The sequence below is a fragment of the Sminthopsis crassicaudata genome, chromosome 6 (assembly GCF_048593235.1).
Source record: "Sminthopsis crassicaudata isolate SCR6 chromosome 6, ASM4859323v1, whole genome shotgun sequence".
NCBI classification, from domain to species: domain Eukaryota; kingdom Metazoa; phylum Chordata; class Mammalia; order Dasyuromorphia; family Dasyuridae; genus Sminthopsis; species Sminthopsis crassicaudata.
Window position 1 is genome coordinate 7,367,978 of NC_133622.1, and position 14,229 is coordinate 7,382,206.

At 37.3% G+C, this 14,229-nt stretch overlaps 1 protein-coding gene across 2 annotated transcripts in view; it reads left to right on the forward strand.

Annotated features, from left to right (window-relative positions):
- The window catches only part of CC2D2A (coiled-coil and C2 domain containing 2A), a 118,527-nt gene that overhangs the window by 5,240 nt on the left and 99,058 nt on the right, over nucleotides 1-14,229 (forward strand). For both annotated transcript variants that reach the window (XM_074274509.1, XM_074274510.1), the window contains exons 2-4: nucleotides 168-291; nucleotides 13,552-13,640; nucleotides 13,975-14,070. In XM_074274509.1, coding sequence (XP_074130610.1) covers nucleotides 168-291; nucleotides 13,552-13,640; nucleotides 13,975-14,070 — 309 coding nt within the window. The remainder of the gene's footprint in view (nucleotides 1-167; nucleotides 292-13,551; nucleotides 13,641-13,974; nucleotides 14,071-14,229) is intronic.

Consider the following 14,229-nt stretch of genomic DNA (forward strand, 5'->3'; position numbering starts at 1 on the left):
CACTGCAGTGTCTTTGCTGAGAAAATCACAAGTGGGGTGGAGGAAAGTTGCGCACAACGGGGACTGGCTAAACACACAGACACAGTGGAACAACAGAGGCCTTTCTTAAGTATGGGGCTGTGTTTTATAGGCATTTCAATAAAGCTTCAACTTTGCTGTTTACTCAGATGCAGGACTCCGGCCCGGAAGAACAATTGGAAGGGGCAGCTAATCTCGGCTTTCTACAGGAGCAGCAACCGGCTGGGTCAGAACCAAATCTCCTAAACACAACGGTCCGCAAAGGGCCCCGGAGTGAGTTATCTCCAATTCATTCAATAAGCCATTGCGGCATGTTTCCTATGAGCTCACCTGGCTGGGTTTGCTTGTTTGCTTGTCTGGGATCAGACCCAGAGAGAGAGAGAACTTTTGTTGATTTATTATTTATTTATAGAGAACTCCTGATCAAGAAACTTCCCCTACAAAAGCAGATTAGTGTTTTCTCTTCTCAATCTTAGATATCTTAGAGGAGAAGTGATCCCATGAGTAGAGGATACTGGATCTAGAATTTAAAAAGACATGAATTCAAATGTGGCCTGGGAGACTCCCTGGCTGCATGACCCTGGCCAAGTCACATAACCCTATTTACCTCAATCTGACTGGAAATTGTGGAAGGGTAGGAGATTGAGGTTTTAGGGGGATAATAGCACCTATTTTCCAGGTTTATTTGGAGGACAAAATAAGACAATATATAAATAAAGTTTTACTAATATTAAAGTCTTTATATAAATGCTAGCTCTCATCAATATCATCATCATCATCATTAAATAATTGGCACACTAAGAGATTAAGTAACTTTGCTAGGATCACAGCCCATATCTGTCAGAAGTAAAACTTGAAGCCCGGCCTTGTGATCCTGAAACAAGCTGTTTATCCCTTCCTGCAGGGAATTTTATGGCTGCTTTTTGTGAGGAATAAATAGGAAGTGCAGAGGCTCTGCTGCCCATTTCCCAGGGATCTTCAAAGTCTTCTTAGAGAGTCAAGCTACATACTTGGGGCCAGGAGAAATCACATTCAAGCAAAGGGTGATTAAGTGCAAAAATGAGTAATGCGCGCTCCATTCCCGAGAATTGAGCTCAGAGAAGAGGGTGGGTGGAGGAAGAAGGATTTGAAAGATGACGAGGGCCTTTAAGAAGATCCAGGTTCTAGTCTCATGTGTATGATCTTGGATAAGTCCCATAACCATAGTGGGCTTCAGTTATGCTTTTTGATTTCTACTTTGAGACTTCCCTGGCTCCCTTCCAGATTCAGCTCAAGACCCACCTTCTTCAAGAAGCCATTCCCAGGCTTCCTTAATGCTAGTACCTTCCCTCGGTGATTATATGTAATTTATCCCATCTGTGTGCATATGTATATGCATCTATGTATATATATATATATATATATATATATATATATATATATATATATATATATACAAATATATAATATGTAAATTATATATAATATATAATAATTATTATGAATAATATTATAAATAGCATGATTACTTATATATTTATATATAGTTTATGCATGTGTATGTATAAACACACACTAATGGGAGGAGAGATGCAAAAACAACTATGTATACACTGTAAACTTTACATAGAATTTTATAGGACTTTATGTATATAACTTATTGATTATTCTATGTAAGGATATTAGAGCACTACATTATGATGATATGAGCATGTGTATATGAATAGTGGGGGTTTTTGCATGTTGTGTCCCCCCATTAGATAGTGAACCCCTTGAGAATGGGCTGTTTTTGGCTTGTCTTTCATCATATTCCCATTGTGTAGCGGATACCTGGCACACTCTTAATAAATGCTGAAAATAGAGGGTCAGGCGGTAAACTGGTGATTTCAGTGGAAAAGGGAAATCCTGGGGAAGGAAACAATTTCTGGCAATGAGGGTAGTGATTTCTCTGTAACCTATAGCCATAGCTGCCTATAGCATTGTGAGATTATAGAGCCTCCATTTGTCCGAGGCAATACTTGAACTGGGTCTGAAGCTCTAGATCCACTACTTCACACGATCTCTTCTGCTTATTTTTAATTTAATTTTAATTTAATACTCCACTAATGTCCTCATCGAATCCCTCATCATGGCACGGAAGTAACGCTACGTTCTTGAAATCCATTCCAGTAGTCTGCATTCTGACGGGTCCCATCGAAATTCAAAGGCTTTGAGCGTGACTGTAATGGTGGACTAGGTGTCTGCTGACTGCAGCTGAGACTAATTACGATCAAAACTATCCATCACTAGGCTAACTGAAGGGTGGTGGATTTTTTGGCAAATGCAACTCTCAAAAACCGCTTAGAGAGTCACGGAGAAGAGTGCTATTTGTTCTTTGCACACACCATTAGAATACCTATACCCATGAAGTCATAGGTTACTGACCTTTTCAAGTTAGACATAATTAAAGAATACAGGCGGCCAGATGAATTTTAGCCCCTTTGAAGTCGTCCCCTTGAGAAATTATGCATTTATTCCACTGATGCTGCCATCGGCATAAGCCTTTGGAAATGCTATTTTCAGAATTTGCTTCGGAGTCACACAAGAATATGTTTGGTAACTTTATAGCCGTACTCCATACTTGACAGAAATGGTCTGACTCGATGTAATCACACTCGCTGGCTCACACTTACTTTTGGCCACTTTGAAAAATTGAATTCCCTTTCAAAGAATGATTCCTATGTGTGACTATTGAGGTTATTGCGAGGATGCGTTTGCTGCAGACAGCTGCCATCCCTGTTTTGCTGACCGGTTTATTCCAAGAAGACCCGTCGGAGAATGTGGCCCAAGGTGTCAGACACAGTCTGCTAGCCAGCTTTGAGGTGTTTAACTGACCTTGTTATGAGGGAAGATCCTGTTGGATTAGGAGGGTGAAGTTGGGAAAGGTCGGCAAAAGTAGTGCATGGAATGAAGGAATTTGAATATTATCCCTAATTAAGCCTGATTGCAAGGCAAATTACTTCATCTCCAAGTGATCTAAACATTGTAGCTAGAATACACTAGAATACACTGCTTTAAGATTTGTAAAATAATTGAATGTCATCTCATTTGCATTGGGAAAGGGATTTTTCCCCATGAGAATTGCTATTTTCCTTTTTTTTGTTGTTATATTTTTTATTAATTTTATAATTATACAATTTTTGACAGTATATATGCATGAGTAAATTTTTTATAACATTATCCCTTGTATTCATTTTTCCAGATTTTCTTCTTCCTCTACTCCCTGCCCTAGATGATAGGCAATCTCATACATTTTACATGTGTTACAGTATAACCTTGATATAATATATGTGTGTAAATCCAAATTTCTTGTTACATGGTAAGAATTGGATTCCGAAGGTATAAGTAACCTGGGTAGATAGACAGCAGTGCTAACAATTTACATTCTCTTCCCAGTGTTCCTTCTCTGGGTGTAGTTGTTTCTGTCCATCATTGATCAACTGGAAGTGAGTTGGATCTTCTTTATGTTGAAGATTTCCACTTCCATCAGAATACATCCTCGTACAGTATTGTTGTTGAAGTGTATAGTGATCTTCTGGTTCTGCTCGTTTCACTCAGCATCAGTTGATGTAAGTCTCTCCAAGCCTCTCTGTATTCCTCCTGCTGGTCATTTCTTACAGAGCAATAATATTCCATAACCTTCATATACCACAATTTACCCAACCATTCTCCAATGGATGGACATCCATTCAACTTCCAGTTTCTAGCTACAACAAAAAGAGCTGCTACAAACATTTTGGCACATACAGGTCCCTTTCCCCTCCTCAGTATTTCTTTGGGATATAAGCCCAATAGCAGCAATGCTGGGTCAAAGGGTATGCACAGTTTGATAACTTTTTGGGCATAATTCCAGATTGCTCTTTAAAATGGCCAGATTCTTTCACAGCTCCACCAACAATGCATCAGTGTCCCAGTTTTCCCACATCCCCTCCAACATTCATCATTATTTTTTCCTGTCATCTTAGCCAATCTGACAGGTGTGTAGTGGTATCTCAGAGTTGTCTTAATTTGCATGAGGATTGCTATTTTCCAAAAAATCACTGGTCCACCCTCTATCCTGTTCAAATTATCTTGCTTTATTTGGTATTTTAGTTGTTGGCATATTTATTATAAGCCCCTATCAAATGCCACAAAGAGAAGTGACTGGAATTTACTTATTCCTGAGTTTCCTCTGGCATCTGGCTGTGCTCTGTGCACTTCCAGTTCTTAAGAAATGTCCAATTTTTGTTTTGTCATATTATTCTGTGTGTTTTATTTACTTCTTATATACAGAGGCAGTATTGACTAAGTGGTGCTGTTTTTATTAAGATTATTGTTACATGCAAGGCCACCTCTTAATTTTTCTATTAAATACAGTTGCAGAGAGAATTATTTACTTTACAACTTAAGTAACTTATGTTGAATACGTTCTAACACATGTAGAAAAGGTTACCTATGTAACATTTCAGTATTCTCACAGTGCTCTGTAATAGTTACATTTTAATTTCTGCTTTTATCTTCTCTTATGAAGGACACTTGATGCTTTAAAAAAGCATTGCTAAAATGGTTGATTTACATTTTTTCTAAATTAATTTTATTTTTTTTTTCAAGTAGCAAGCTTTTACTTATTCACTAGCCCAATCCACCATTGGAAAAGATTAAAATTCTTATAACAAATATGTATGCTCACCCTCAAAAAAAAGGGAAAAGATTGCATATTGACCCTGTCCAAACATGTATGCCAAATTCTTTATCGTAAGTCCATCACTTCTCTAGCAGGAGGTGGCTTGCCTGCTTCATCGATTTCTTGGAATCATGGTTGGTCATCACCTTGATCAGAGTTCTGAAGTCTTCCGCAGTTCTTTGTCTTTACAATAATTGTCGTTGCATAAATTGTTTTCCTATTTCTCTTGCATCAGTTCAGAGAAGACTTTCCAGATTTCTCGGAAACCATCTATTTCATCATTTCTTATGGCACAATCACATTGCATTATATTCACATACCATAATTTGGTCAGTTATTTCCCAATTTATGGGCAGCCCTTGGGATTTTCAGTTCTTTGCCAACCCAGAAAGAATAACTCCAAATATTTTTAACATATTTTTGACATGTTTGAAACTATCTGTATTCAAGAAAAAAAATCCCTTGCAGTTGGCACAGTATTCAGCATGATCTCATATTGCTACAACAGTTGGTAAAGAAGATATATTTGGAGCATTTAAGAGCCCCCCCCCCAGCAGTAAAGATGTGTTTGTGTCAGAATAGACAAAGGCTGCCTTTGACCTCCCCTACTTCTATGGTTGATCATAGGTTGATCAAGTCAGTTTTCAGAGCCTGAAAGGACTTTTTAGATATCATCTAGTATAAGATGCCCATTTTACAGATGAACCAAGCTTGGAGAAGTTAAGTAACTTTGCTAAATAGAAAGGGAAGAGAAAAGGAATAGACATCTATATAAAGTATCTCCTATATGCCAGGTACCCTGCTAAGTACTTTACAAATTTGATCCTTCTAGCAACCCTGAGAGGTAACTGTCTTCCATATCCCCATTTATATATTTGGGGCAAATAGAGGGTATGTCTTGGTTAAGGTAATACAGTTAATAAATGGTTGCAATCAGGTCTGAGTTCATCTTTCTGATTTCCCAGAGCAGCCTCGCTGTGCTAATGTTCACTATCCACTGAGCCACCTTGCTGCCTCCAGGAACGAGTCTGTTCCTAATTCAAATGCAGAATGTCCTTCCCCTTTAGACTGTAGAATCCTTGAGGCAGAGATTGCTTTTATCCTTTAAAAAAAATTCTGATATGAACAATTTTCAGATGAAGAAATTAAAACCATTTCTAGCCATATGAAAAAAAAATGATCTAAATCAATATTGATCAGAGAAATGCAAATTAAGACAATTCTGAGATACCACTACATATTTCTCAGATTGGCTAAGGTGACAGAAAAAGATAATGATAAATGTTGGAGAGAATGTGGGAAAACTGGGACATTAATACATTGTTGGTGGAGTTGTGGATTGATTCAACCATTGTGGAGAGCAGTTTGGAACTATGATCAAAAAATCATCAAAATGTACATACCCATTGACCCAGCATTGTTTCTACTGTGCTTATATCCCAAAGAAATTTTAAAGAAGGGAAAGGGATGTGTGCAAGAATGTTTGTGGCAGCCCTTTGTGTAGTGGCCAGAAACTGGAAACTGAGCAGATGCTCATCTTTTAGAGAATGGCTGAGTTATGATATATGAATGTTATGGAATATTATTGTTCTGTAAGAAATGATAAGGAGGATAATTTTAGAGAGGCCTGGAGGGACTTACAGGAACTGACGGTGAGTGAAATGAGCAGAATCAAGAGAATATTGTACCCAGCAACAAGATTATATGAAGATCAACTGTGATGCACATGGCTCGTCAACAATGAGGTGATTCAGGCCAATTCCAATGGCTTTGTGATAAAGAGAGCCATCTGCACCTAGAGAGAGGCCTGTGTGAATGAAATCACTTGTGATTTGTGAATATTTTCACTTTTTATTGTTGTTTGCTGGCATTTCATTTTCTTTCTCATTTTTTCCCTTTTGATCTGATTTTTTTTGTGTGTGCAGCATGCTAATTGTGGAAATATGTATAGAAGAATTGCACATGTTTACCATATTGGATTACTTGCCATCTAAAAGAGAGAATGGGAAGAAGGGAAGGAAAAAATTTGGAACATAAGGCTTTATAGGGGTGAATGTTGAAAATTATGTATGCAGATGTCTTCAAAATAAATAGCTTTAATCAAAAAGAATAAAAATAAGTATTCCTAGCCCTTAGCATTCTTTAGGACATAGAGTAAACATTTAATAAAGGCTTATTAGTTGACCAGTTGATTGAATGCATTCAACCAGAAGTCTTGCTTTACCAGCAGCAAAAGTTATCAATCCTTAGAAACTACAATTTGCTATCTATTTTGTTAAGTCATGTTCCACTTGAAACAAATATCCCCCCAAAAAGTCCATATTTCCCTTTCAGCCCCTCTCTTCCCATCTTGTTCTGACTCTTCAGGGAGTAGCTATCAAAAGTTAAGTAGGGTCTCATAAACACAGATTCTTCATTACTAACAGCTGTTCTCTATTTTTATGATTAAAGGAGTATTTTAGGGCCAATTTCTCAGTGTTGGTTAAAAAAGATGCTTCAGCATCCAGTAGAATTTGAGATTAATTAGAGGAAATGGCAAATTTATTTCAAAGGGAAGTTGTTAAAACATTCAGGTCTTGGAGGAACAAGCATGGGAGATTTTAAAAGTGACATAAGGAGGATTTGGATTTCGTGGATCATGTTTCTAACTCACATCAACAAAAAGAATAAATTAGGGCTAGGATATGTTTCTGAATACTGAGAGAGTATTTTAGGAAATTGTTCCAATGGAGAATTAAGCCCAATCTGAGGCAAAATTGTCAAGGTAAAGGTTATCTTTGGTCTGCCCCACCTTTCGGTTATTCTCCCTTTAGAAGCTCTTTCCCAAAATTTTCATTGTGTTGCCAGGATGGGTTTGACTCACCAGGAGAAGCCAAGACCAAGAGGCCAGCTTCTAAGAGGAGGCCTGGAAGATAATGCGATTGTAAGCAAACAAAGGATCAGATCCAGACCAGGGGAATCAACCCAAGCTGGACAAAATGAGCAGAGTCCAAGGATTTGGAAATAACAGCGGAGGAATCCTCTGTTCCCAGGATGTGGGGGCTCAATTATAGCAAAATTAAGTAAAAAGCCTTTTTGTGAATCCTGCTTCTAAAATGGGCAGGGGTTACATTAAGTCCTAGACTCATCAAATTATATTGGACCCACTCTATGCCCTGGTATCTGTCTGCATGCTGCCCCATCCTCTCTTAGGGCTCCTTTCAGCCATTCTTTTCTCTCTTTATTTACTGAAATTCCCCTATTCTGTATCTCAAGACCAATTCTCCAGATTACTAAATTGTCAACTAGCCTGATAATTAATCTGCGCTCACGGGAAGGGGGACTTGAAATACATTTTAACTGTGGAAATAGTGTTCCCTACCTCCTTTCTCTAATCCAATAATTATTCTAATGCCCTGGTAACTTGGAAACTTTCCACCATCCTAAAATCATATTTTGTAGGCTGTTCTCTCAGATGGGACAGCTAAGTGGAACCTTAGTGGATAGAACTTGGAGTGGGCTTGGAATCAGGAAGATTCATTTTCATGAGTTCAAATCTAGCTTCAGACACTTCCTTGCTGTATGACTCTGGGCAAATCACTTACCCCGGCTTGTCTCAGTTTCCTCATCTGTAAAATGGAGAAGGATACAGCAAACCGCTCCAGTATATCTATCTGTCAAGAAAACTCCGATGGGAGGTCGCGCAGTCCGACCCTGAAATGACCAAACAACAAAATTCTCTCAGCTCTACTTAGACGTTTCATATTTGTCAGTACATTTCTGCCATGGAAACTCTCTTCACAAATGATGATTGGTCACTTTTCTGTAGCTTGGAGTCTTAGAGAACTGGAGTCACAGAAAGGTTAAATAATCTGTCTGTCCATAGCTAATGTGTGAAATAGCAGGATTTGAATTCAAGTTTTCTTAACCTTAAGACCAGCCCTCTTCCCACTATACTATGATTCTGCTTTTCATTTAAACACTTGCAGCCATAATGCATCTGGTATCCTGATATGCCCTTTTTAGAAGCATCTAGCCCAGGAATGATAATAAAATAGCTCTCCTTTGGGTAGAATCTGGGTCACATAGGTAGATACTATAGTGGCTAGTGTGTCAGACTTTGAGTGAATAAGATGTGAATTCAAATCTTCTTCAGCTATGTAATTCCCATATAACCATGGGCAAGACTATTTAAGCTGATGCTTGATGGAAGAGAGATAATAATGGTTTTGATAAACGTGTTAAAAAGGAATATCACTTGAAGAACTGATGGAATAAATCAGACTTTCTTCTTACTAGTACCCTTCCAACTATTAGTCCCCTCACTCATAAACTCCCTTGTATTAAACTATTTACATATTTTTATATTTATTCACTTTACATTCATGGTAAGCCTATTTCTATATGCAATTTATTTAAGACGCTTTTGCATAAGAGTTTTCATTCTTTGTAATTATCCCCAATATTTTTCACGCCTCCTTTATTAAGCACATAGAAGATCTTCATAAAAACTTGTCGATTGATTGTTTGATTAAGCAATAGGTAGGATTGTTCAAGGAAAAAACTTCCTAGTCTTGAATTTCTAATCCCTTGCTTCACCTGATGAGTCACACCACTTTTCTCAGGGAAATCTATATTAGATTTATGTTTGAAGGACATTCTGCATGTTTTCCCTTGAATTGAATCCTCTAAAAGCTTGTCATTACTTGTAAGTTATGAATGTCTCTGAATGGATTATATTAATGCAAAAACATTGAATGTTATTTTCACATACGTACTTTGATATTAGGGATGCTATGTGCTCTTTCATGTCTTTTTTGGCCCCATGGGCTGTGTTTGCTGAATATGATACTTTATATAAATGTGAAATCATTCCCTTACTCAAGTCTTGGCAAATGGATGTTTCCCAAGGGCAGGAAAAATGGAGCGGTGTTTGGATCACACATCTGACTAGTAATGTAGTGGTGTAATTGACAATAATTTTTTAAGATTATATTGGATGTTATAGTGGTTGCAGCTGTTAAAGAAACACTGTTTGGTAAAGTACTACCAAAACAAAGGTCCCCTTATTCTGTGACTAATAGCTATTAAGAAAAACAGTCTAAAGAGAGACTCAAAAATCAGGAAGAGTTGTGTTCAACTCCTGTCTCTGCCACATACAGCCAGGGTGAGTCTGGGCAAGTTATTTAAGTTCTTAGTGTCCCAAGTAACTCTCTATTAGACGATAGAGCACTAGCTTTGAATTCAGGAGGACCCGAGTTCAAATGTGGTCTCGGACACTTAATGCTTCCTAGCTGTGTGACTCTGGGCAAGTCACTTAACCCCAGCCCTCAGAAGAAAAAAAAAAGAAAGAAAGAAAAGAAAAAGAAAAGGTTCCAACCATCATTGGTGAGTTTCTTCACTTGGAGTTCTGTGAAGGCAACAAGGTAGACTAGTAGGTTGTCACTTAACCTCTGTTTACCTTAGTTTTCCTCATATGTAAAATGGGTATAATGATAGCACCTACCCCACAGAGTTGTTGTAAGGATCAAGTTTGACATGATTGTACTTAGCATATATAGCATCTGGCACTTGGTAAACTCCACAAAATATTTACTTATAATTACTAACTCATTGAAATAACAGGTCCCACCCCAAATCAAAAGGGTACAGTTAGAATATTGTTACATTTTATAGAACACGGGGTTTTATGGATAATATTATCTTTTAGAAAATAGATATTCATCCAATTTCATGGCTACAGACACTGACTCTGACACCCATGTAGTTCAGAGAGACGATATGACTTATACAAGCTTGCTGGCCAAGACGAGCTTATTCCTGTTCCTTGTTCTTTTGGCTCTGCTGCTCATATTTATTCAAAAGCCAGGTTCCTAATTCATGGAAATCTATCCGAGAGGACATGCTGCCTTTATGAATCAAACTTGAAAAGTGGATTTCTGAGTAATATAAGCAACAAGACGGAGGACTAAACATTTTCTCTGATCCCTACTCTTTCTCAAACCTCTCTAAAACAGAAATAATGCACCATATTTAAAGTGATTTCAGTTGATTCCAAGGTGGAAAATGGCTAGAATCCAAAAGAAAGTTAAAAACTCTTGCATGGATTCTTATTGACCGTGAACTCACTCGACTCCTCACTCTCATGCTACCAGAATTGAGGCTTCACTAGCAGGTCCAAATTCACAACACAGATTCACAAAGGTCTTAACCTCTTAAGTCCTGCTCTACGCCCTTTAGAACCATGGACACTCCATTTCCAGATTGCAGAAGTTTGAAGCCATTTGGCCATAACTCTTCAGGCTCAAAAGCCTGCCAAAGGCTGCAATCCTGTGGCACAATACTGCAAAACTCTAACAGCCAATGCTAAGCCAGAGACCTGGGAAACAGAGATTAGCCAAGACAGAATTCTCTCTCTCTCTCTCTCTCTCTCTCTCTCTCTCTCTCTCTCTCTCTCTTGGGGTGTATGAGTGAATGAGTGTGTATATAGGAAGAAGCACTCAATCAAACCTACAGGTAAGAGTATAATCAGCCAGGATCAGTTCTGACCACTCAAAGATCAGTTGGGGCAGACTTAGTGGGGAGTAATGAGTATAACTCATATACTCAGTATAGGAATATATCATACACACACACACATGCACACACACGCACAAAATATATATATATATATATATATATATATATATATATATATATGAATAGACTAAGATGCTTTGGGAGCCAGCTCCCAGGAAAATCACACAAAGGATAGAATCAGAAAGTGAGGAACCCAGAAAATAATGGTAAAGAAAGACTAAAAGTGCCAGAGCTTTCAGGAAGAAAATTCAAAGGCTTTAGACATAAATAGGCTGATCAATAGGAAACATGGTAATAACAGAAAGAAATATGGCTTCCAGATCTAGTAAAGAAATGCAGGCGTCTATGATTAAATCCTGCCAACACTTGATGAGACAGAATTTTGGAATATGAGGATAACATGGAACCACAATTTACTGTTCCTGCTTGGTTTAAAAAAGAAATGAGGAAAGAATTTATGTCCTGCACAGCCAAAATAACCAACAAAATAGAAATGCTGCAATCTGCAAGGGCCATTCTCACCAAAGAAACAAAGAAACTCTAGATTGGAAATGTTGTATAGGAGTAAAAGATACTCTAGAAGAAGAGAAGCAAAAACAGTAACACTAAAAGCAAATACACTCACAATGCAAATTAAATATATTGATCTCAAAGACAAGATGAGTAAAAACAAGCTAAGGATCATAGGTCTCCCAGAAGAATGTGGCTGGGTAAAAAAACAACATCATCATGAAAGGAATAATAGGAGATAACTGCCTAGAACTTCTATTTGTAGAAAATTAAATTCCAATTGAAAGAATTCACAGATCACTCCAGAAAGCAAAGAAACAAACAAACGAAGGCTGCAGACTCCAAGACATATAGTTCAATGGTTATCTATATGCTCTCAATTTATGATCTAGAGAATTGCTTGTGTCACGGAGAAATAGAAATTTATATAAGCTCTTTAAGGATAGAGATTATTTTGCTATATTTTGTTTTCTTTGTTTCCTCATCACTTGAAATATTGCTTAGCACATAGTAAAAATTTAAATGTTTGTTAATTGAATGAATGATTGAGGGGTTACACAAGCACTCTCTGTTAGAATCAGTTGAACTTAGGTCTTCTTGATTCTGAGACAGTTTCTATCCAGTAGGCCACGTTATCTTTTCCATTTATATAAAAGATTAAATTATATAGAATCACAGAATATCCTATTTAGAAGGATTAGATTAGCATAACTTGTACCTGAATAGGAATTTTCTCTACTATATTCTTCAAGAGGGGCCATCCAATTCACAATTGAAAGTCTCAGGTAAAAATGAAACTACCACCGCCATTAAATCAGATCATTTCACTTTTGGACAGCTCTGATGGTTAGAAAAGTGGTCCTTACACTGTGTCTAGATTCACTTCTTTTCAGTTTCCACATACTGCTTCAAATTCTACCCTCTGGGGCCAAGAAGAGTACATCAGATGGAAAGATAGTGAAAAGAACACAAGTTTATAGTCAGAATATCTGGGTTCAAATAATTTTCTGTTCTCTACTACGCAACCTTGAGCAAAATCCATTCCATTTTGGGAGCCTCGGGCTTTTTTTCTAAAATGAAGTGCTTGGCCCACACCAAGAAAAACATAACCAACTGAAAAGGACACCTGACTTGGCTGTCAAAAGGTCTGATTTATATTTCTGGTTCTGTCATTTAAACCCCTCTGCTCCAAACTTCCTCCCTGAGACCATTCTGCCTTCCACCTCCAGTTCTCCATCTTGCCTCTTTTATAATGTAATTAAATCCACTCTGTCAGTGCTTCTGGAAAGGCCATGTCATTAGACTGCTCTATTATATACCATCCCTGTGACTTCCCAGAACAACCTAGCTTTCTTGATTATCACTACTCTGCCTCAAATCGCCCCTCTTCAAAAACAAACAACCCAAAACACTCATTCATTCATTCTTTCCTTAGAGGATCAGTCAAAGACTTTCCAGACCTTAATGTACCATACAAATGTTAGTTCTTCTTTTATTGATAATTGGCAAAATGGGAACAATGATAATTTTCTTGCCTTCTTCACTGGGTAGTGGATCAAGTGATATTACATGAAATTTCTTTTCAAATTGAAAAGCAAATATATATATATATATATATAATTGTTTGAAAAAGGATTTTCAGTTTTTACTTACCAATTTAAAATGACTATATTTTTGTATTCCCAGAAAAGTGCCTGGCACATAGTTGTTATTTATGAAATGCTTATTGATACACCTGTCAAAAAATTCTACTTCTAAAGGTTATTCTCATATTTCTGTTCCAGATTTACCTCCTATTCCTTCCACTTCAAGAACGGGCTTTGCAGAATTTTCCATGAGGGAACGAATGAGAGAAAAATTAAAAGCTGCAAGGGTGAGGATACATTAATAATTTGCTCAATGCTGATTGCAGTTCCATAGCTCCTCTCTAGCTCATTTGCTTAATGCCGCATGCATTTGAATATTTTCGATTTATCTTTTGTGTTGTAAATGTTAATGTGGTATTTTAGGTTGGCATGGATGATTATTACCCAGAAGAAGAATTTTATCTAATTTTCTAAACAATTAATTTGATTCTCATTTATCTCTTAAGAGTGAAAACCCTGACTATTTTTTCCTGATTAATAGCAACTGAGACCTGAATGACAGACTCCCTTTCTGTATTGAAGACGTGCAATGGATAATGATTTCCTCTTTGACTTTTTCAGTCTAAAGCAGAAAGTGCTTTGCTGCAGGAAATCCCTAGCCCCAAGCCCAGGAGCTTTGTGAGTCTCAAAGAAGAAAGGACTGGATTTGATGAAGAGGTGAGAAATATAGCAAGCTTTTGAATCCTTTTGTTTTCACTAATAGGCAAAGAAATATAATATTAGTTTCATTAAAGGTTCCTGAAACTGTGATATGAAGAGATGCCTGATGCTTTTTTAAATTCAATTTTGTAATTCTTCAATCAGATAAACCTACAT